Genomic DNA, 24098 nt, shown 5'->3' with positions numbered 1-24098 from the left:
TGGCACGATACCACTTTTTTATGTCCGATACCGATGCCGATATCATAAATTTGGATATGGGTGTCGGGGGGTTCCCGGAGGCATCTTCCTTGGGGGGCTCAACCCGGGGTAGCGGTCATGTCCGGTTAGGGGCTCTGTTGGCTCTCAGGTGACTGTTTCCTCGTGGCTGCGTGCAGCGGGGCTAGGGGAGGGTCTGTGCTGACGGACGTGGGTTACTGAACTGGTAGCCTGGCTGCCCCTGGGTGGGTCCGGGATGGGCGTGAGGTTCTGGGGGAGCTCCGTCTGTGGGATGGGGTCCTGGCCGGGCCTCGGGGGCTTGGGTCCTGGTTGGTGTGTTGCCGGAGTTGTGGGCGGGTGGGTGCATGGGGGCCCAGCCCTGGCGCAGGGTGCCATGGTGCAGGGTGCAGGGTGCCGCCGGTGCGTTGAGCCACCTGAGGGGCTCTTCAACTGGTGGGGGAGATTGTCACATCTTGCAGGAGCTTTCCTCTCTTCAGGAACTCTCTCTGCAGGAAGGGGAGATACAGGAGAGGTGGAGGAAGATCTCAGCCTGGGCGTCTATTGTCTTATGTAGTCTGGAAGATGAGTGGATGGTGGGGTGGGTGCAGTTTTCTCTGTGGTGGGGTTGGGTGGACTGTCCCGGGCTCTGTGGGGCCGGGGGGCGCTGCTGCACTGGGCCCCGGTCTGGATGGGCCTGGGCCCCCTTCCCCTGGCGGGTCGCGGAGTATGGGGGTGCCTACTGGGGTCAGCGGGGGAGCTGGCCCCAGGGAGGGGTCACTTGCCCCTCCCTTCCTTCCCTCCCCATCTCCAGCTGCCTCCCTCTTCCCGCTCCACCACAACCACCCACACATGCAGGGCCTTGGAGTAGGGGTATGTTACCAGGGTGCAGAGGAGGCTACCCCCCCCCCCCCCCCCCCCTCTGTCCCCTTCTGGCTGCCTCTGCCTCAATTTTATCCCACAACTTAGACATTCACATTACTCACACTCTCATTACACATACATATAGGATCTTGGGGGTGGGCACGATACACGGAGTCCAAGTTACCATCAGGGTGTACACCCCACCCCTGGCGTCGTTGCCCACCACTTACCTGCTGCTCTCTGGCAGGTAGCTCCATGCCCTCCTGGGTTTTAAATGCACCTTAGAACACACATGCATCAACACTACAATGAGCGGGTGGAGGGAGGTTTGGAGTCTTCTCTCACCCCCGTTCTCTGCGGCCTGCTGGAGCGGGGGGGCTAGGAGGAGGAGTTGGCCGTCCGACTGCGGTCTGGAGTGTGGGGCCTCCCTGCTGCTGCGGAGTCGGTGCGGTCTGCCTCTCCCCACCGCAGGGAGAAGGGTAACACCACCTGGGTCTGGGTGCAGTTCCCCCCTCCAGGGGCAAGGGTACCTAGACCCGGTTTGTAGAGTACGCTTGGGGAGCGTGATCGTGTGTACAGCGTCTCTTTATGTCTGTCTCCACGTTGGTTGAGTGTGGAGTGAGTGCATATGAGAGCATGAGGGTGGGAATGGATGTTTGTATCTGTGTGTGCCTGTATGTCTGTGTCTATATGTCAGGTTGGGTATCAGACGCCACCTCTCTGGGGACATCTCAGGCCCTCCAAGGTTTGGAGGCCTATCTCCCCCCACCACCACTTCCCCTGCCAGTGGCGGACTCCCTCAGACATCAGTGCGTTGGTGGTTCTTTGTGTCTGGGGATGGGCGTCCAGGTACACACCGGCTCACTCCTTGGCGGCCGCTTATCGGGCCCTGGAGCCTGGGGCTCGCTCGGGCCACTTCGGAGGTGGGGTGCCCCCGGCCTCTCGGCCTGGGGCTCGGTCACTCAGGTACAGCTGGCTGCCGGCGGAGCTCACGGGCGCGTCACTGCAACTCCCCCTGGCTTCTGCTCCGCGGCTGCTGAGTGAACCCTCATCTGGGACTCTCCTCAGCTCTCTCTGGGATAGTGGCGCGGCTGCCCCTCTGTTGGTCTTCCTTGGTCTCTTGTGTTCTGGGGGCCTCTGGGTGTCTGGAGTTTTGATCTGGGGTATATTAGACTTAATAGACTTGGTCTAGAACGTAATATTAAATAAATTCTAACAACAGATTATCAAGCTTAAACGTGCTGCTGTTGTTCAGCCGCTGGTTTCCTCTTTCTGGTGCAAAGTGGGCCAAAAACAAAGAAGAGAGACGGACTCGCGGCAGAAAAGCCGATCAGCTCATCATTAATCAGTTTCATGACTGAAGTAGCAGCAGGAGAGGGAAGGAGAGAGAAGAGGCAGCTGCTCCATATATCGGTTGTTTAGCTTAACGTGGGAATGCTTTACAAACATTCAGAGATGAACTTACACACTTGCTTTACTTCTCTCTGGGATAACTTCCTCTGAGATGAAATGCCGGTTTGGTAGCGAGGCTACAAATACACACAGCTGCTCTATCATGTGAGCACACTGCTCCTACGTGCTACGTTTATGGGCCGAGTTACGCCGTGTCGCAAGTTTTGTGAGGTGCTTTTTTGATATTTAATGGATCGGATTACATTTTTTATTTCTCTCCGATATCCGATCCAGTAATTTACGTCAGTATCGGACCGATACCGATACGTAATATCGGATCGGTCCATCTCTAGTTACTATCGCACCAATATGGACCAGTATATCTCAGGAATATTTACAGCACCTTATTGAGTCTATGCCATAAAAGATTAAGGCTGTCCTGAGGGAAAGGACATTAACCTGCTACTAGAAAGGGGAACCTAAAAGTGACTGATAAGTGTATAGAAAAAGAAAGGGGAGAACATTTTGATTTCAATACTACAGCATAACATAAAAAAAATTGTTTGCTGGAGTTATCTGTCAATGGCAAGGATTGTGTTAATAATTGGATATCAATGTGTGAACTCAATGCAGCAAAAAATTCTGTTAGAAAACATTCAGAATATCTGAATATCTGAGTTTTCACTAAAGCTGCATTCTGGAAAAGACTTCCTAAATTGAGGCCTGCTGATTACTCTCCCAAAACAGTTGGATCAATAGTGGTTGCTTTAGAGAGGGACACGATTGTTTGAGGAATCGAACTCGAGAGGAGTGAACAGTGTTGCCAACCTAGCGACTTTGTCGCTATATTTAGCGAGTTTTCAGACCCCTTTTTTTCTAAAAAAAAAGTCGCTAAAAAAGACGTGAAAGCGCGTATCGCTTTTACTCTCAACAAGCAGCAGGTGCTGTAACGCAGTCAGTTCTTCTTTTACTCTTATGCTGTTTTGTGGATCACAAGGTTTAAAACTACTTATAAACACACACACAAAGTAACTCCACCAGAGTGCCTGTTTCGGGTCACTTTTGCCGGTCCAAGCCCGGGTAAAGGAACAGGGTTGGAATTGTGACATTAAAAAAAACAATAATTGCTAAAAGAAATTAATTTGTAGTTCTAAATAAACTCTAAATGCATTTAGGACGTTTTTTACTCACTTTATGTCTCTTCCACAATGTTATTTCTCTCTCCAACAACATAGGTTACAATTAGATTAGCATGACCAATTATGCAAATTAAGCAATGATGTCATTTAGCGACTTCCAGCGACTTTTAGGACAACCAATAGCGATTTTCCTTACTGAGGAGTTGGCAACACTGGCAGTGAAGTGTTAACTAGCTCCACACTTCTTTATGTTGGTACATAAAACCACATAAAAAGTTGTTAAATATATTTTTGGTCTTTCAGTACAAGTGTCAAGAGCAGAAACCTCTAGAATTGGGCCACACTAAATCAAACCAAATAAATCTCCCAACAATAAGCATAATGTATATATCTAAATATAGTATTGTGTTGAATTAACCCATTAACATTGGAGCAGATATTTGAGATCTTGGCAGGGGAAAAATATATATTGTCGTTATTTAGTAACATTAAAATACTTTAAAACATTTAATTTGCAGTTTCTTTTAAGTAAGATTTTACTGACATTCAATAATTCTTTATAAACACCACATCTAATATAAAGAAACGATAACATTTGGTAAGTGCAAGAATAGTATTTGCAAAAAAACAAATAGATAATAAATAAACTGGGCCAACATGACATACCAACAGGATACTGTAAGTTTCCTTGGGCCATTTTTAAGTAGAGATCTGTAGTCCAAATTGTTCCCGATTCACCCAAAAAAAGGAACTGCATCTGCTGAACACCTGCATGAACTGACATTTTTAATTCTTTATAACAGGAAAAGCACAGGAGTACCTAACATTAATAATGGCCCTGTGCCATGTGTGTGTCCCACCAAGCCTGCTGAATAACCAAGGCCTTTCAACCAGCATAGCTGAATGGATTGCAGACATTTTAATGTTAATATCTACACCTGTATTTTTCCAGCTATAACATGTCAAAATATCTACTGTGAAAATGGCCTATTGTGTAAAGACTGCAATTACTTCACTGCACTGTTCCAGTCATCTCAGTAGAGCTTCATACCCTGTGAGAGTCGGTCCAAGAGCAGCAGCATCTAACATTAGACTTTGTATTTCTATTTGCAATATACTATGCACATGCATTTTTTTCTCATTTGAGAAAAAAAAAACAAACGTCTATTAGGACTTCAGCTGACAATATAATGGCTCATAGCACATCAGTAAATACACTATTCTGAACATTCTTCTTTCTTTCTTCGCTCTCTCTCATTCTTCTATCTATACTGCATTTCACTTTTTTATTCTAATAAGCTTATTAACATATAGTATTGTTATTTTTAAAGCCGAGAAAAACTCACACTTTCAAATCTGCTATAAACAGGTGTTTTTCTACACTTTCAATTCCAGGTGCAACTGCACACAAAATCTCATGATGGCATGTTATCAGCCAAGGGCAAAATACCAACCTTCTCACACTCTGCCTGTCTCAGAGACAAGCTGTGGAATTGTTGAGGTGCACCAGAGTGGAGGCCAATATCACACAGCCACGACGAGAGAGAAGATGCCTCCTGACATACCTGGCTATTCAAGTATTTCCTGTCCCATATCCTAAACATCTGAAATCTAAAAACACACTTTCCAGCTGAATGAATGAAGCTTGCAGAGGGGATACTGATCACAGCAGGGAAAAAAAAGTGAAAAGACAATGAAGCTTTGTGTTAAAAATTGTGTTAGTTAATCACTGAAGTGTGTTTTCCCATGTACTTTCATAATGTTTGTGTGTCATACTTTCATTTCAGTTGCTAGATTGGGAACCTGAGCATTTTACAAAGTTTGAAAAACAGATGTCTCATTAGTAAAATCTTGCACGATTCAAGATTCATTCAAGATTGCTAGACTCATTCCACATCTCATGAGAAGCAATTTTATGAACAACTACCCAGCCAAAATTTAATAGCCTACATTATCTGACAAATGATGCAGTAGTAAATGTGCGTGTATGTGTCTCTACATTTCTGGAGATTTATCTTGATTACTATAATAACTACATCCATTACGTTCATTGCTAAGTATTCAGTAATAAACAACATTTTATTTTTATTGACCTGAGCTTCTATTTTATTCTATTGACCTGATTCTGTAAGGGAAAAATATCTGTAATTATTAGATATTATCTTTCAAGAATATGTATGTCTTGGAAAATGTCTTTGTTTACATCAAAGTGATGTAATGACAGACTCTCTTCATCACTAGCAATTAAAAGGATTTGATTTCATACAATAACAGTGCACAATTATTTCTGGTGAATAATGACTGTAAATCATTTAAAAATATAAAAACAATGTTTCCCAGAATTTTCACAAATTTCAAACATACTTTTCTATTTTGGTTTTACGGAAAAATCAGGTGAAAAATCTATTTAATGAATTTTTGAATAAGACTGTAACATCACAGGACAATTGAAGCCCTGTGAATACTTTCTGGATGCACTGAATATATAGTAAGAATCACCAGAATTGTAGCCAGATTATTGGAATCAGCAGAATGAGAGATCCATAGAGATCTATAGAAATGACTCCTATGCAAAGATATCATCTTGCTCATCGTTTTCATCTGCTCTCATCATGACAAACCTGGCTGGTGTTGAGTGGCTGAGCACGTTCCAGTAAGTAAGGGCAATCTAAGACACTGGGGCCAGGACTGATTTTAGCTGACACTTGTAGTCCAGTAATTCTGCATCATCTTTCCTGTAGCTAATCTCTTTGTCACCTTTAATGCTGAAGCGGCCAGGTTTTTCCATATTCTGCATGGCTGGTAACTCAATTATATGAGGTGCCGTAAGGGACATTATTACTGAAACGCTCTCACACACACTACTGAAATGCTCTCACACACACTACTGAAACGCTCTCACACACACTACTGAAATGCTCTCACACACACTACTGAAACGCTCTCACACACACTACTGAAACGCTCTCACACACACTACTGAAAAGCTCTCACACACACTACTGAAACGCTCTCACACACACTACTGAAATGCTCTCACACACACTACTGAAACGCTCTCACACACACTACTGAAATTTTACCTCTCACACACACTACTGAAACGCTCTCACACACACTACTGAAACGCTCTCACACACACTACTGAAATGCTCTCACACACACTACTGAAATGCTCTCACACACACTACTGAAATTTTACCTCTCACACACACTACTGAAACGCTCTCACACACACTACTGAAACGCTCTCACACACACTACTGAAACGCTCTCACACACACTACTGAAATTTTACCTCTTACACACACTACTGAAACGCTCTCACACACACTACTGAAACACTCTCACACACACTACTGAATCGCTCTCACACACACTACTGAAACGCTCTCACACACACTAATGAAAACCAAGAGGATTTCAATTGAACAGGAAGGCATTTTAGCTGCACAGGAAGGTGAGGAAAAACAAATAACACATTAATGCACAGCTAACACCGCGGTGACGTCTACAACAGTCTGTTAGAGGTATAATTGAAAAATATTTTGCCTTCATCAGTGACTATCCAAACATTGTTGTAGGGTAGCAGCCTATTGCAACAAGTCGGGGCATCCTGGCTATGCTAGCTGCCCGTATAATCTGGAAAGACTGTGTCTGACAGTACCTCATCTACAATGAAATTACATCAGATCCTTGTCATTTTTTACATACTTTCTTTGTTTTTTGAGGTGAGAACCAATGAAGAAGATGTTGAAAGATTTTTTACTTGTGCTCTGCAATGTATTGGGGCGCTCCAAAATGAAAATTCGGACAATATCAGACAAGAGCGGCTTTATAGAGAGCTAGATGATCATACACGAACTCTATCAGAATTTCTTGCTGCTGTATCTCGATATGATCCCAATAATAGGGTTGCCACCAACCTACTACAATCCTTGTATAGATGCTTTTGCAGCTTGCTACATGAATATGATGCTAGACAGAGATCTGCTTATGTGACCCACAGATTGTTACCCCCAACCACCTTGAGTGGTCATCCAGGTCGGCCACGATACACTATATCTGCTGAACAGATTTCTCACTTTGTTTCCATTGGTATGACATGGCAGAGAATTGCATCATGCTTTGGAATAAGTCGAAGAACCCTGTACAGACACAGACAAACTTTGGGAGTTGAGCCATTAAGCTATGTGGATATTTCAAATCAAGAACTGAATGGCCTTGTGACGGATATCCTACAGAACACTCCAAATGCAGGGGAAGTATACATTCTTGGAAGTCTGAGATCTCGTGGCTTAAGAGTTCAACGTTGGAGGGTCAGACAAAGTCTACAGGAAGTGGATCCTATTGGACGTGCATTTAGACGTCATCATGCGATAAGGCGAAGGATCTATAGTGTTCAGGCCCCCAACCACTTATGGTAAGTTCACTGGTTTGAAACAAATGATCAGGCCTTGTGTTTAAAAGTATTAACACAATACATCAAAATTAATGGTCCTTCATTCAAAACATTACTGAAGTTAATCTATATGATCAGCATAAGATAATAATAATAAAAAAATAACAATAACCAAAAAAACTGAAATTGATATAAGTATGTTAAATATTTGGGGGATTCATAGTACATCAATTTAGATGTTGTCTAATGTATATACTGTTGAGTTGTTTAATCCTTTATTTTACATCACAATTTTAATCTCTAACATCAATTGTGCCAGGTAAACGTAGTGTGGAAAAACACATTTTATGCCACTGTGTGTATGTGTGTGCACGTGTGTGTGTGTGTGTGTGTGTGTGTGAGACAGAGGTGTGCTGTTGTTGAAGTAAATGTACAAAATGAAACCTCTAGTTTTTGTTTAAGTACAGGGTCAGGAATTCACTACTAAATAATATGAACAAACATGTGGAACTGTAGTAATGCTTTCTGATCTCTCAACAGGCATTTTGACGGCAACCACAAATTGATTAGATGGCGCTTGGTCCTGCATGGCTATGTTGATGGCTTCAGCCGAACTATCATATACTTACGTTGCTTATCCAATAACAGAGCCTCAAGTGTCTTGTCATTATTTTTGGAAGGAATACAAAACTTTGGTTTGCCCTTAAGGGTCAGGTGTGATCATGGTATGGAAAATATACAGGTTGCTCGTTTTATGTTACAGAGAAGAGGAGTAGGCAGTGTTATTACAGGTGTTTCAGTACATAACCAAAGAACTGAAAGACTGTGGGCAGAACTCAACAGAGTTGTATCAAGACACTTTATAAATATCTTTAACTTTATGGAAGAACAGGGTATGTTGGATTCACTGAATGAGCTACATCTTTTTTGTCTGCATTATGTTTATTTGCCAAGGATTGAAAGAGCATTAACAGAATTTGTCAATCAGTGGAACAACCATGGTCTCTCTACACAAGGAGGACAGACCCCTCTTCAGCTGTGGCATACAGGTGTCACAAACAATGTGGGAATCCTGTCGTTTATAAATGACATTTTTCATGTTGATAACTATTATGGCGTTGATGAAGAAGGGCCATTACCAGAACTTCAAACAAACAATAATGTCAATATTCCAGCTATTGACATCAACATAAATGAGACTGCAATGAACATAATTCAACAAGTGAATCCATTAGAAAATGATGGAAATCATGGAATAGATGTTTTCTTCACTTTTACACCTTCTACATTAAATAAAATATTTTGCAAAAAATAAAAAAAAGATATATAAAAAAAACATTTCAGAAAACATATGTGATCGAAACTAACATATTGAAACCATTTTCTTTAAAATGATAAAATGACAGCTCTGTTGTCAAACAGAAACTGACACAGGCAGAAGAATAAACAGACACAAAGACAACCAAATCAAAAACCGATGGACATACACATGAAATGAGTAAAGTGACACAAATTTTGTATATTCAAACTCAACAATCTAAATTAACTTCTGACGTGCTGTTAAACAATTGGTATCTACCTGTATGAATCCTGAAGAACAATCACTTCTTGTCAAATTGATGTCTTAAAACATCAATTTGACTGAAGCAGGTAAATTTGGAAATATTAAAACCTTAACAAGTTAATACTCAATACTCACTTTGAATCAAAAGAGAGACCAATACAAAAGAGAAACACGCAAACTCCTCCAGCATAATGTGTTCATACCCTGCCAAAGCCGTAAGTGTTACCTAATGCAAAATCAAACTTCTCCTTGAACAGCTGGTATGAAACATGCAGTGGCAGCCTAATGCAGTTAACACACGTGTTGGCAAGAGGGAAAATTGGTGTAGAAGAGAAGTCATCGTCTCCTCTATGAATGAACTCAATCGAGGGTGCTGGGGAAAAGCCAATAGGTGGCACCGCAGTTGCTCCAGTTGCAAAGGCCAATATCTTCTGTAATTTGGAAGGTCCTTCTTCTTCTGCATAAAACAGAGAAGGAAAAAAGTGTTAAAAGGTTATTTCATTTGGCCAACATAAATTGTCAGTGAGTACAAATCTAAAGCAAGAATCTTAATGACTGTTATTGCAATGACTATAGAGCATGCTTTTCATCTTTCAATAGTCTCAAAGAACTATGTAAAAATGTTACTACAACCAAGAGGGTAATGTGGTGTTATTGTTATATGAGTATGTTATTTAAAATAAAGATTTCAGAAATGCTAACCTATAAATCGTTACATCTATTTATTGTGCACTAAAGTGACAATTACCTTCTGCATCTTGGAGATAGTCTCTCCAGAAGGTAACAACTGTCTCCTCAGCAGCTCTTCTGTTGCTTCCTTCTGGAGATAGATGAATGTTGAAAAGATCATCCACCTGGTCAGCAGTCAGCATATGTGGCTCATAGCAGAACAGAGGGCGAAAACTGTCTGGATGCCTCCTCATTTTCTCGAGAACCCCAAGAGTTTTCAGACCTTCACAAAATCTGGATAAACAGCACAAAGAAATTTTATTCAATAATTCTGCAATTTCATGCTTCTAAGTTAATTGTATATTATCAATTTGGCACAATCAGTTATACTAGGTTATTAACTGGCCATTTTGATTAATAGGTAAGATTTTTATCACATTTTAATTAATCTGAAAAACACAGAATACCAAAATACCTTTGAAATGGACCTTGAACCCTGTGGATGACCTGAAACATGACAATATCATGTACCAGCAGATCCCTGTCTCTTAGTGAACGCATAGGCCTCAGGCATCCTGCATTGGCCAAGTAATCAAGCAGAGGTTCTTTTGACTTTTCAAGGTCCTCAAGGGTTGTACTTTGAGATATCTAGCATCACAAAGAGCAGAGGAAGGGCTTGTTATGGAAGTTACTCAGTAGTCTTATAACCTATTAGAAGGAACCCAGCCACCAGTGGTCTACACAATCACAATATGCCCGCGCGTACATTGGAAGTCAAATGACTACACATATTTTTTTAATATGTTTACAATGTGCTTAAAAATGATAAAATATACTCTTTCGTCTACCCTTATCTACTGAATCTTAGTTTAATATAGCAGCAAAATATAAAAACTTGGCATTCAGCAATGGCCAGACTGATCCGGATAAACATTCCCTACAAAAGAAAACTGGAACACAAACTATTTTCAATTCACTATAAGATTTATAAAATAAACATATAGAGACCTTTCGGACTTTTTCAAAGAGTTCCAGGTCAGCTATGTCTTCCAGGGCTGGATTTGCTGAATTTCCAACCAGAAGGGAAAATACTGTTGGTGACAGAAAGTTAGGTGGTGGACCACCATGTACCAAGCTCACTGCAATGGCTCTCCCAGAGATGTAGTACCAGTCCCCTCTGAGAGCTGCAAAGCAACAGAATAAAAGGAAAAGCAAAATTGTCAGTAATGTTGCCTGTAAAAATAAATATCAGTTAAACAGTTCCCACTATTAATCTTAGAAAAATAGGTAATTACCAGTACTGTCAAGAGCCAAGTTCTTGCAGTTTTCTTTCCCCTCAAACATGGCTGACCTGGCAATGGTGTCCATCAATAGTCTCAAGAATTCCCTCCTTGGCCCACCTAAATCAACCCCTTCCTCATTTTTCCCCATATCATCTGAGAATTTCACACAGATCATCAAGTTGGGATCATAAGATAGCCTTTGAAAACCACGCAAGGCTCCCTCCCACACAGCAGAGCGATTTATATTAAATTTGCACTGCTGTTTTGTGCTAATTTTGCTTGATAGTTCCAGCAGTATCTCTTGAACAGGGACTTTTTCTGCACTAAAAAAAGAAAATAAAACAGAAAATAAAATATATCAGCCATGTAGTCATGTTACAGAATTTGAGAATATGTGTCACACTGATCATAGAGAGTTAAAGCTTTAAAGGTTTATATTGATTTGACAATTCTGGAAAGCCCAAATTATGTCTCAAACTCAAATTCTGTATGTTTGTTACTCACATCTGATTCTCCAAGCTCGCAATTATAGCTTGATTTAAATCCTCATCATCTGAAGAATCGCCAGAAAGCGATGCCACGAGAGTTAAATATGAAGAATAATCTTCATCATTAACGCTCATGGCAGGGATGTCTTCACTTCTTGCATTGAAATCTCTGCTGTGACTGCTTGTGCTAGGTTTGTCATCACTTCTTGCCATGTAGCCTTCATCACAAATGCTGTTCCCATCACTTCCTTGCTTTGCTTGTTGCCTTTTACCAACACTCCTTCGAATACAGTTGGTCCCAGTATCATCTTCTTCATCACTGCTAGTGCCAGGGTCATCACCTTTAACATGACTTCTTAACCTTGTAGTGACTTGGCTGCTCATGTCTTGTTGGATTTTTGAACTATCAACTTCAAAACAATCATTGTCACTGTCCTTATCAGTTGCACAACTGCTTAATGCTGATTTGGAGCTGATGTGGGAAGGATCTTTGTCTTCATCTGATTCACTCTTCAACAGAAAAAGACCAAAAACATATATCAAAAGCAAGTAATTATAGCTTATCTTAAAAAGATTAAAATAAGAAATATCCATATTGATTGCTCCCAAACACTTGTTTTAAATAAATATATTCTATTTTGTTAGAAGCCCAATTGTTGACATGTTTTTTCCCAAATCATGATTACTTTTCATTCTTTTAGTAACTTACTAAAAGTGTCCTTGATGGCCTTACATAGAGGGCTTTGGTTTTAAAAACCTTTAGGATCAGCATCCCATTCAGCTCCTGACCAACTTGGAGCTTTGGAGACACCAGCTTATTGCCACAAGCCATTAGAAACTCGAGGCTACAAAAAATAAATAGGGACAACAGCAATTGCTAATTAGTTAAATATTTTAAGTATTAGTTAAATATTTTATTATATATTGTTCTGTTTGTGTGTATGCTTTTATGACTTAAATTCTACTGGTATAGTCATATGTTTTTATAATGATGAATGATATTTTAAACTTCTTTACTTTGGTATATTATCTTTAAGTACAAGTCATTACATGAATACACACAGTAACAATAAACAATAGTATTTTACCTGACATCCTCTGGAAGGCGTTCACCAAAGCTTTCCTTGAGGTGTTTCACGACAGTTTGGTTGTCCCAGGTCTTCTGGAATTCAAAAGCACTGAGGATGTGCCCATGTTTGTGTAACCATAATTTCGAACCTTGTTTGCACACTACTCCCCATGATGGAGTTGGAAGTAGTATAACATCTTTGTTGAAATGGTCATGCTGCTGGGCCATAGCTCTGAAATATAAATATTAGATACCATAAACAACAGCAAGTGATAACTAATAATACTGAGATGCAGACAGCAGAACACTATCCAAACCCCTACACAGAATGCTTTCATAGACAAAATTGTTGTAGTTAGGCAAACATAAGGGTTAATTTTATATACTTTTTTTTATACTTTTCCGAGAATACGTGCTTCTTTTGTGGTTCGGACTCCTTCTGACATTTCTTTGGAGGTGGAGGAAAACCAAAGTAATTGCTTAAAGGAGCTTCTTCGACATCTTTAAGAGTTCTAAACAAATGTCTGTCCTCCTCCAGAAAATCCTATGTACGCAAACACGCGTTGCAACTTCTTATCTTGTGCGTGTCTTTTGTTTTGACAGCGAATGCGCACCTGCGGACCACTTATGTGCAGCCCTGGTTATTTAGCTCGTCATTGCAGCCCAGGGGCGGAGCGTGGGGGTGGCTTACGGGGCTTAAGCCCGGGTTGTTTTGTCAGAAGCCCGGGGTATTTTGGAGTGTAATTTTTTCATAGTTAGATGCCTGGCTGACAACTGTATAAAACAAAAAGTACACACAATATTCGAAGCACATAGTGCACACTGTGGGAATTTACGACTGTGCGTGAATCCCCCCCTGATATTGGTATGATCCAAGCTCAGGCACTAAGCGACTGAGCGAGGGGGCGGGGCAGCTGCTGCCCATGAGTGCGCTGTTGGAGAGACGGAGCCAGCCATACTAAGGAGAGCTTAAGTTTGACCAGGTACCAAAGCAAATCATTCATACTGTACAAATAATGTAAATATGACGGTGCATCACGAAAGATTGATATCAAACTGATCACTTGACCAATATTACGTTACTTGCTCTTCAAGTGAATCAACAAATGGCAAAATGAAAAGCCGAACAAATGCTATTTTTTAGAGAGTCTTAGCTTACGTGTGTTTATTTCATATTTTCAGTTCTTACCCTCCCCGACTAAATCGGTTTCAGTTATGTACTGAAACATAAGAATGGACATTAGAGGCTTCTTTCAAAGAAAAAACTCAGGTAAATGTTATTTTATATATTATGCTTTGTATGTTGTTCAGTATATTTCTATGCAAAACAAGAGGGATTTCAGTACACAGCAGGATATTCACATTTGTAACCAGATATTTACATACACTTTAGGGAGAAAACATAAAACATTTTTACTGTACAACATCAATTTAGAGTAAATTTTTGTTTTAGATAAATATTGAAATATATTTTGAATTAGTTAAATTTCAGAATAAAGAGAGACAGAGCTATTTTTATCACTTTCATCAAATTTAGGAGTACATGTACACTAAATTTATTGTTAATTAATAAGAAAACTCCAGACGATTCCATTCTGAGCTGAAGAAGCTTCTGATAGGTTCGTAGAGTCCATGTGAGTAAATTGGTGGCACAGCTGTGGATGCATATAAGGCAAAACACAGAGCCTGTTTCTTTGACATGGGAAAATCAAGAGATATCAACCAAAACACCAGGAAAAGAACTGTGGAGCTCCATAAATGTGGCTCAAGTTTGAATACAATTTGGTGCCATTTGCAATTAAGAAATACAGATAGTTTCTCTCTTTACTCTTAAAGTTAACAAATATGTTTTTATATTTATCAATCTAAAAAAATAAACATTTAGTCTGATTTGATGTTACAATTTAAAAAGTGTTTTTATCTGAAGAGTAAATATCTGGTTTCAACTGTATATTTGATGATTGTCAGCACAAAGAGGGAGAGAGAGGAGAACGAGGACAGAACAGATGAACAAGAGCAGGTGAGACACACATGTTAGTCAAATGGTTGTTTACCAAAAGTATCACCGTATCATAGGTCCTCATGTATCTCGTACCTAGTGTTTCTTTTTAGGTTTGTTATTTTTCAAATTCTGTATTTATTAAGTTCTGCAGGCTTGTTTGCACAACAAGGCTAAATAATTATATAAACTTTTCTCAATCTAAATAGTGGACTTTGGTAGAATTAAAAAATAAGTGTAATGCAGGTCTATGATGATTTTTAGTGCTATCATCTAGTTCTGATTCTGGTTCTGTCTTGGTTAAGTCCTCAGTAGTCCTGATTTTGAACTGTTGTAGTCCTGTTTTAATTCTGGATCAGTTCTGGGTCTGGTTGAATTGGGGTTTAGTCCTCGTGTCTTGATACAGCCCTGACCTTGTTCTGCCTTGCTGCTTAATTAAAAAACTAGTTTAAGGTGTCCTGCACATGTGATATATATTTTTCCCTATATGAAGTCATTCTTTTTTGAACAGAGCCTATTAATCTTTTAGTCATTTCTACACCCCCCCCCCCCCCCCCCCAAAAAAAAAAAAAAAAATCCCACATGCATACTACTCTTTGGGCTAAGCCCCGGGTGTTTCAAATGTCTGGCTCCGCCTCTGTAATGCAGCCACAGAAATTATTTTGTCCATGAAACCATAAAGCTGCACTTTCTTTTTGCCTTATAGTCTGATTTGTCATAACTTTTCCGTTTTGTGGTAAGCTTTTCTTTGGCTGTCACTTCTTCACCCTGACCTGTCTTATTTGGCTCAGCAGAACTAAAATATAAATCCTGCTGCTTTTACACACACACACACACACACACACACACACACACACACACACACACACACACATAACGCTCAGCGATTCTCTGCGCAATCAACCTCTCACATGTTTAAGCTGCGGGAGATTTCACTTGTCATGTTTGCATAGTAAGCTAACGATTGATAAGACGATGTCAGAGGAATTGGTGCACAAATTATCATCACTCACCAGTCAGTACTGTCGCTCTCTATACACAGTTGCATAACACATAATTGCAAAGTGAAAGCAAAAAACAAGCGCAAATTCAAACGCGATTTCAATATGTCACATATTGACAGTGGCTCACTGATGCCAATGACATAATTACCCAGCTACATTTCCGAAAGAATGCAAAAGCATAGACATATATTTTTCCTTCCTACGATAGCCCGACGGGCAGGGCAGAGATAGATTTTGGTAGCCTGGAAAAATCGCTAGCCCCAGGACGTCGGGCTAGCGATTTTGCGAGCCCTGCAGTATATTATTAAATATCAGACTATTACATATGGCCCCATTTCAGGCAAGTGAATACAAACTCATTAAACTTTGTAACTACCTTTTTCTTCTGGTGCCTGATGTCCAGCTGCCGAAGCATTGCCGAGTTTGATAACGTGGTGCAGGTGCACATTCTCTCCTGACTGTAGATGTCGCTGGCATGGGCAAGCTGCTACGTTGACGTGAGGGAAAGAGGGATGTTAAGTGACTATCCAGTCCGTCCACACTGGTACTTGCAACAGGTTGCTGCCCCACGACTGTGGCATTTGACAAAGTTCTGATGGTCTCTGCTGAGGATAATATACTGTTGAGTAATGCGGCTGCTTCACTTAGGCTACTAGCAGGTTGCTGAGTAGACATCTGTGTAGTGGTTTGAAGTGTACCACTTTTTCCTTCACTTTCCTGGTCTGGACACAACTTCCTGTTCATCTAAAACTCCTTCCTGTTCAACTGAAATGCCTTCCTGTTTAACTGAAACGCCTTCCTGTTTAACTGAAACGCCTTCCTGTTTAACTGAAATGCCTTCCTGTTCAACTGAAACGCCTTCCTGTTTAACTGAAATGCCTTCCTGTTCAACTGAAACGCCTTCCTGTTTAACTGAAATGCCTTCCTGTTCAACTGAAATGCCTTGGATTTTCAGTAGTGTGTGTGAGAGCGTTTCAGTAGTGTGTGTGAGAGCGTTTCAGTAGTGTGTGTGAGAGGTAAAATTTCAGTAGTGTGTGTGAGAGCGTTTCAGTAGTGTGTGTGAGAGCGTTTCAGTAGTGTGTGTGAGAGCGTTTCAGTAGTGTGTGAGAGAGCATTTCAGTAGTGTGTGTGAGAGCGTTTCAGTAGTGTGTGTGAGAGCGTTTCAGTAGTGTGTGAGAGAGCATTTCAGTAGTGTGTGTGAGAGCGTTTCAGTAGTGTGTGTGAGAGCGTTTCAGTAGTGTGTGTGAGAGCGTTTCAGTAGTGTGTGTGAGAGCGTTTCAGTAGTGTGTGAGAGAGCATTTCAGTAGTGTGTGTGAGAGCGTTTCAGTAGTGTGTGTGAGAGGTAAAATTTCACTAGTGTGTGTGAGAGCGTTTCAGTAGTGTGTGTGAGAGGTAAAATTTCAGTAGTGTGTGTGAGAGCGTTTTAGTAGTGTGTGTGAGAGCGTTTCAGTAGTGTGTGTGAGAGCGTTTCAGTAGTGTGTGTGAGAGCGTTTCAGTAGTGTGTGTGAGAGCGTTTCAGTAGTGTGTGTGAGAGGTAAAATTTCACTAGTGTGTGTGAGAGCGTTTTAGTAGTGTGTGTGAGAGCGTTTCAGTAGTGTGTGTGAGAGCATTTCAGTAGTGTGTGTGAGAGCGTTTCAGTAGTGTGTGTGAGAGCGTTTCAGTAGTGTGTGTGAGAGGTAAAATTTCACTAGTGTGTGTGAGAGCATTTCAGTTGTGTGTGTGAGAGCGTTTTAGTAGTGTGCGTGAGAGGTAAAATTTCAGTAGTGTGTGTGAGAGCGTTTCAGTAGTGTGTGTGAGAGCTAAAATTTCACTAGTGTGTGTGAGAGCTAAAATTTCACTAGTGTGTGTGAGAGCGTTTCAGTAGTGTGTGTGAGAGCATTTCAGTAGTGTGTGTGAGAGCGTTTCAGTAGTGTGTGTGAGAGCGTTTCAGTAGTGTGTGTGAGAGCGTTTCAGTAGTGTGTGTGAGAGCTAAAATTTCACTAGTGTGTGTGAGAGCGTTTTAGTAATAATGTCCCTTACGGCACCTCATACAATTAACTTGCTCCTTATCAATCCACGAACTCCTTCTAAATGCATTTTATCATTTAGATGAGCAAAGCACATCACAATTTGATCATTTTAATTCAATAGTTTACATGTATCAGAATGAAAAATCCCTGTGCTGTGGTTCATTCAGCTACTGTGAAGGTGCTGTTATATTACAGCTGAATTAATTCATACATATAACTACATCATCAGAAACATGCTCTTAGATATTTTGGAAGACTATCACTCCAAGCAGCATTTTTCATGCCATGTAGGAAACATCAAGTCAACATTCAAGCAAATCCTCCTTTTCTCAAGCTGGAATTTCAATGCGTCTGAATACTTTGCTACACCACAGTGAGGTATTATTGAGTCTACCTGTCAGTTCTGATGCCAGTGCATGACTATCATACAGAACCAGAATCAGAAACCATGCTGCAGTTTTCAGTTTGAGACAGGAATGTTTAAAATCACAACATGGCATCTCAACCATGAGGAGATTTACACAAAGCACCAACATGTGACTTGAGCATTGTGTTCACTCTTGAATCACAATTTCTCTATTTCTTTGGCTCTCGGAGGAGGCGGACGACTTTTTCTCCTCTCCCTTATCTTCTCTGCTTATGTCCTTGTCTAGTCTCGTGGTTTTTTTTGTATTACTTTCCCTGGAACACACTCTCATAGTCTGTTTCTAAAACCTAAAGAGAATTATGGATTTGACCAATTGGTCTCTGAATCAAATCAAATCAAATCAAATCACTTTTTATTGTCACATCACATGTGCAGGCACACTGGCACAGCACATGCGAGTGAAATTCTTGTGTGCGAGCCCCACAAGCAACAGAGATGTGCAAACACAACAACACAAACGAGCAAAATACAAGAATGGCCAACCTGAAACTAATAAATATATGTACAATATATAATAGAGTATGCATTTCTGGATGTGTATACTAAATATTTTCCTACGTGTGTGTGTGTGTGTGTGTGTGTGTGTATACACATTTTTACAAATTAAATAGTAAAAAAATAAAATAATAATAATAATAATAATAAAATATATAAAATATACAGAGTTGAATATGTGCAAAACAAGTGGCATTTATATACAGTGTGGAGTGCATAATGTTGAAGTTCCAGTAGTGAAGCTGAGGTGTCTATGACGTGTTCAGCAGTCTGATGGCCTGATGGAAAAAGCTGTCTCTCAGTCTGCTGGTACGGGACCGGATGCTGCAGAACCTCCTTCCTGATGGAAGCAGTCTGAACAGTTTATGGCTGGGGTGACTGGAGTCCTTGATGATCCTCCCCGCTTTCCTCAGGCACCGCTTCCTGTAGATGTCTTGGAGGGAGGGAAGCTCACCTCCAATTATCCGTTCAGAGCACCGCACTACTCGCTGGAGAGCTTTGCAGTTGTAGGCGGTGCTGTTGCCATACCAGGTGGTGATGCATCCAGTGAGGATGCTCTCAATGGCACAGCGATAGAAGGTCCTGAGGATGCGGGGGCTCATGCCGAATCAGCAGCCAAACGTGAGTACAGGGACAGGGTGGAGCAACAGTTTGACAACCCTCGGAGTATGTGGCAGGGACTAAACACGATCACAGACTTTAGAGGGAAAACCAGCACACCGCAGACCACGGCCTCTCTGTGTGAGGATCTAAACGTATTCTACGCTAGATTCGACGCAGCGAACACCATGAGACCGGACAGTGTGCGCACCGCGGATGACGTCAGTGCGCACACTGTGTCTGAGGAGGATGTGCGGAAGTGCTTCAGGAAGGTGAACGCGCGCAAAGCTACTGGTCCGGACGGGATTCCCGGCCGCGTCCTCAAGTCATGCGCGGCTCAGCTGGCTGGAGTGTTCACGCACATCTTCAACCTTTCCCTCTCTCTGTCTGTAGTCCCAGCCTGCTTCAAAATGGCCACCATCGTCCCTGTACCCAAATCCTCCACCATCTCCTCATTGAACGACTGGCGACCTGTAGCCCTGACCCCCATCGTAAGCAAATGCTTCGAGAAGCTGGTCAGGGACTTCATCTGCTCTGCACTACCCGACTCACTGGACCCTCTACAGTTTGCATACCGCCACAACAGGTCCACTGATGATGCCATAGCCCTGACACTACACACTGCCCTGTCACACCTGGAGAAGAGAGACACGTATGTGAGAATGCTGTTTGTAGATTACAGCTCAGCATTCAACACCATCGTTCCCTCGAAGCTGGACAGGAAACTGCAGGATCTAGGACTGAGCAGCTCCCTCTGCAGCTGGATCCTTAGCTTCCTGTCTGACAGACGCCAGGTGGTCAGACTGGGCAGCATCACCTCATCCCCCATCACACTGAACACTGGTGCTCCACAGGGGTGTGTACTGAGCCCTCTCCTGTACTCACTCTACACCTACGACTGCACAGCCACTAACAGCTCCAACATCATTGTGAAGTTTGCGGACGACACTACAGTGGTTGGTGGGTCTTATCACCAACGGTGATGATACGGCTTACAGGGAGGAGGTCAGCGCCCTGACCCACTGGTGTCAAGACAACCATCTCACCCTCAACGTCGCAAAGACAAAGGAGTTGATAGTGGACTTCCGGAGGTGCAGAGAAGTACACACCCCCATCACCATCAACGGCGCTGCTGTGGAGAGAGTGAGCAGCTTCCGGTTCCTTGGTGTACATCTGGCTGAGGATCTTACGTGGTCAGTACACACAAACAAAACAGTGAAGAAGGCGCAGCAGCGCCTCTTCTTTCTCAGGAGACTGAAAAGATTCGGCATGAGCCCCCGCATCCTCAGGACCTTCTATCACTGTACCATTGAGAGCATCCTCACTGGATGCATCACCACCTGGTATGGCAACAGCACCGCCTACAACTGCAAAGCTCTCCAGCGAGTAGTGCGGTGCTCTGAACGGATAATTGGAGGTGAGCTTCCCTCCCTCCAAGACATCTACAGGAAGCGGTGCCTGAGGAAAGCGGGGAGGATCATCAAGGACTCCAGTCACCCCAGCCATAAACTGTTCAGACTGCTTCCATCAGGAAGGAGGTTCTGCAGCATCCGGTCCCGTACCAGCAGACTGAGAGACAGCTTTTTCCATCAGGCCATCAGACTGCTGAACACGTCATAGACACCTCAGCTTCACTACTGGAACTTCAACATTATGCACTCCACACTGTATATAAATGCCACTTGTTTTGCACATTTTCAACTCTGTATATTTTATATATTTTATTATTATTATTATTATTATTGTTATTGTTATTATTATTATTATTATTATTATTATTATTATTATTATTACTATTTAATTTGTAAAAATGTGTATACACACACACACACACACACACACACACACACGTAGGAAAATATTTAGTATACACATCCAGAAATGCATATACTATTATATATTGTACATATATTTATTAGTTTCAGGTTGGCCATTCTTGTATTTTGCTCGTTTGTGTTGTTGTGTTTGCACATCTCTGTTGCTTGTGGGGCTCGCACACAAGAATTTCACTCGCATGTGCTGTGCCAGTGTGCCTGCACATGTGATGTGACAATAAAAGTGATTTGATTTGATTTGATTTGATTTGATCTTTTCAGTCTCCTGAGAAAGAAGAGGCGCTGCTGCGCCTTCTTCACTGTTTTGTTTGTGTGTACTGACCACGTAAGATCCTCAGCCAGGTGTACGCCAAGGAACCGGAAGCTGCTCACTCTCTCCACAGCAGCGCCGTTGATGGTGATGGGGGTGTGTACTTCTCTGCACCTCCGGAAGTCCACTATCAACTCCTTTGTCTTTGCGACGTTGAGGGTGAGATGGTTGTCTTGACACCAGTGGGTCAGGGCGCTGACCTCCTCCCTGTAAGCCGTATCATCACCGTTGGTGATAAGACCCACCACTGTAGTGTCGTCCGCAAACTTCACAATGATGTTGGAGCTGTTAGTGGCTGTGCAGTCGTAGGTGTAGAGTGAGTACAGGAGAGGGCTCAGTACACACCCCTGTGGAGCACCAGTGTTCAGTGTGATGGGGGATGAGGTGATGCTGCCCAGTCTGACCACCTGGCGTCTGTCAGACAGGAAGCTAAGGATCCAGCTGCAGAGGGAGCTGCTCAGTCCTAGATCCTGCAGTTTCCTGTCCAGCTTCGAGGGAACGATGGTATTGAATGCTGAGCTGTAATCTACAAACAGCATCCTCACATACGTGTCTCTCTTCTCCAGGTGTGACAGGGCAGTGTGTAGTGTCAGGGCTATGGCATCATCAGTGGACCTGTTGTGGCGGTATGCAAACTGTAGAGGGTCCAGTGAGTCGGGTAGTGCAGAGCAGATGAAGTCCCTGACCAGCTTCTCGAAGCATTTGCTTACGATGGGGGTCAGGGCTACAGGTCGCCAGTCGTTCAATGAGGAGATGGTGGAGGATTTGGGTACAGGGACGATGGTGGCCATTTTGAAGCAGGCTGGGACTACAGACAGAGAGAGGGAAAGGTTGAAGATGTGCGTGAACACTCCAGCCAGCTGAGCCGCGCATGACCTGAGGACGCGGCCGGGAATCCCGTCCGGACCAGTAGCTTTGCGTGCGTTCACCTTCCTGAAGCACTTCCGCACGTCCTCCTCAGACACAGTGTGCGCACTGACGTCATCCGCGGTGCGCACACTGTCCGGTCTCATGGTGTTCGCTGTGTCGAATCTAGCGTAGAATACGTTTAGATCCTCACACAGAGAGGCCGTGGTCTGCGGTGTGCTGGTTTTCCCTCTAAAGTCTGTGATCGTGTTTAGTCCCTGCCACATACTCCGAGGGTTGTCAAACTGTTGTTCCACCCTGTCCCTGTACTCACGTTTGGCTGCTTTGATCGTCTTCCGGAGTTGGTAATGTGCGTGTTTGTAGTCCGATGTGTTCGCGGAGGCAAAGGCGGTGTTCCGTGCCGCCAGTGCCGCGCGAACATCTCCGTTAATCCAGGGTTTTTGATTTGGGAAGGATTTGACTGTTCTGGATGGGACGACATCTTCCACGCATTTCCTGATAAATCCACAGACTGAGTCTGTGTATTCATCAATGTCTCTGGCGGCCACGTGAAACATTTCCCAGTCCGCGTGATCAAAACAGTCCCGCAGCGCAGACTCCGATTGGTCCGTCCAACAGTGCACCGCCCTCCGGGTTGGAGCTTCCTGTTTCAGCTTCTGCCTGTAGGCGGGCAGGAGCAGGATGGAGCAGTGATCTGATTGGCCGAATGGGGCGCGGGGGAGGGCTTTGTACGCATCCCGGAAAGAGGTGTAACAGTGGTCGAGTTGCCGGTTTCCACGTGTGTTGAAAAGGATGTGTTGATGGAGTTTTGGTGAGACTTTCTTCAGGTTTCCCTTATTAAAGTCTCCGGCTGTGATAAACGCTGCCTCTGGGTGTGCGGTTTCCTCGCTGCTGATCGCGCTGTACAGTTCCCTGAGTGCACGGTCAGTGTCGGCTTGTGGGGGAATGTAAACAGCCGTAATAATCACTGCTGTAAATTCCCTCGGTAGCCAGAATGGCCGGTGCTATTGCTATTGATGCTATTGACACCCTTTTCTCAACGAGAAGTCTGGGCTCGGGAGAGCCCGAGTGCCCTGGAGGGACTTTCCCTGCTGGATGCACAATGGATGGGTGGCAGACATGGAGGATCGTGTGCCTGGCGGGACTGTCGATCGAAGATGCTGAAGATATCTACCTATTCGGAACCATGATAACAGGGTTCTTACTGATCGGAGCTGGCTTGGCCCTGGCTTATCAGAGAATTAAGAAAGCGGAACCGGCTGTTCAAACACCCCCAAGGCTGCCCGCTGGGATTGAAACGATGGGACGAGGTGCAACTTCTCAGAATGGGCTCATTGAATGCAGCATGGTTAAGAGCTTGGAGGCGCTAACGGCTGCAGTGAAGGCTCAGAATAACACCTCTGAGCGTATATTGAATTACATCAGGGAAGAATCCACTTGGAACAACACCTCTGGGCGGAAGCTGGATTGCATCGCGGATCAGTTGGCTGCAGTCGTGAGGTCTCAGAATCTGCTCTGTGAGCAAAAGAGTGAAAAGACCACGGAATTGAAGGTAAATAACATCATGGAGAAAATCGCAGCTATCCAACGGGAGATTTAGAGACCAGTGTCAGTGTCGGAGTGTTAAAAACAGCATGAAATTCTCATGAGTTGTTTGTAAAAGAAAAATCACCATTATAATGCGGCTA

The 24098-nt window shown here is 42.9% G+C and overlaps 3 protein-coding genes across 3 annotated transcripts; 2 read left to right on the top strand and 1 right to left on the bottom strand.

The window, feature by feature from the left end:
* The first annotated feature begins 6987 nt into the window (after positions 1-6987).
* LOC146716846 (uncharacterized) lies at positions 6988-9106 on the top strand. The gene is made up of 2 exons (XM_085434881.1): positions 6988-7812; positions 8332-9106. The coding sequence occupies exons 1-2, from the start codon at positions 7067-7069 to the stop codon at positions 9104-9106; spliced, it is 1521 nt and encodes a 506-aa protein (XP_085291007.1). The 5' UTR covers positions 6988-7066.
* Positions 9059-16663, bottom strand: LOC146716845 (uncharacterized). The gene is made up of 9 exons (XM_085468901.1): positions 16244-16663; positions 12884-13096; positions 12505-12640; positions 11812-12305; positions 11320-11630; positions 11033-11208; positions 10500-10672; positions 10104-10318; positions 9059-9812 (listed from the first exon to the last, which is right to left on the bottom strand). Exons 1-9 carry the CDS (start codon positions 16609-16611, stop codon positions 9553-9555), a joined length of 2346 nt encoding a protein of 781 aa, XP_085325027.1. The 5' UTR covers positions 16612-16663; the 3' UTR covers positions 9059-9552.
* Positions 16664-18602: 1939 nt separating this feature from the next.
* Positions 18603-24010, top strand: LOC146716844 (uncharacterized). Its single transcript, XM_085434869.1, has 2 exons — positions 18603-18627; positions 23427-24010. Exons 1-2 carry the CDS (start codon positions 18603-18605, stop codon positions 24008-24010), a joined length of 609 nt encoding a protein of 202 aa, XP_085290995.1.
* The last annotated feature ends 88 nt before the right edge of the window (positions 24011-24098 follow it).

This window comes from Copadichromis virginalis, linkage group LG2 (genome assembly GCF_057382275.1).
Source record: "Copadichromis virginalis isolate Kocher_CV1m ecotype Utaka linkage group LG2, C_Virginalis_male_GT1.1, whole genome shotgun sequence".
NCBI lineage: Eukaryota > Metazoa > Chordata > Actinopteri > Cichliformes > Cichlidae > Copadichromis > Copadichromis virginalis.
Note: the sequence above shows the minus strand (reverse complement) of the source record. Positions and strands in the feature narration are given on the sequence as shown.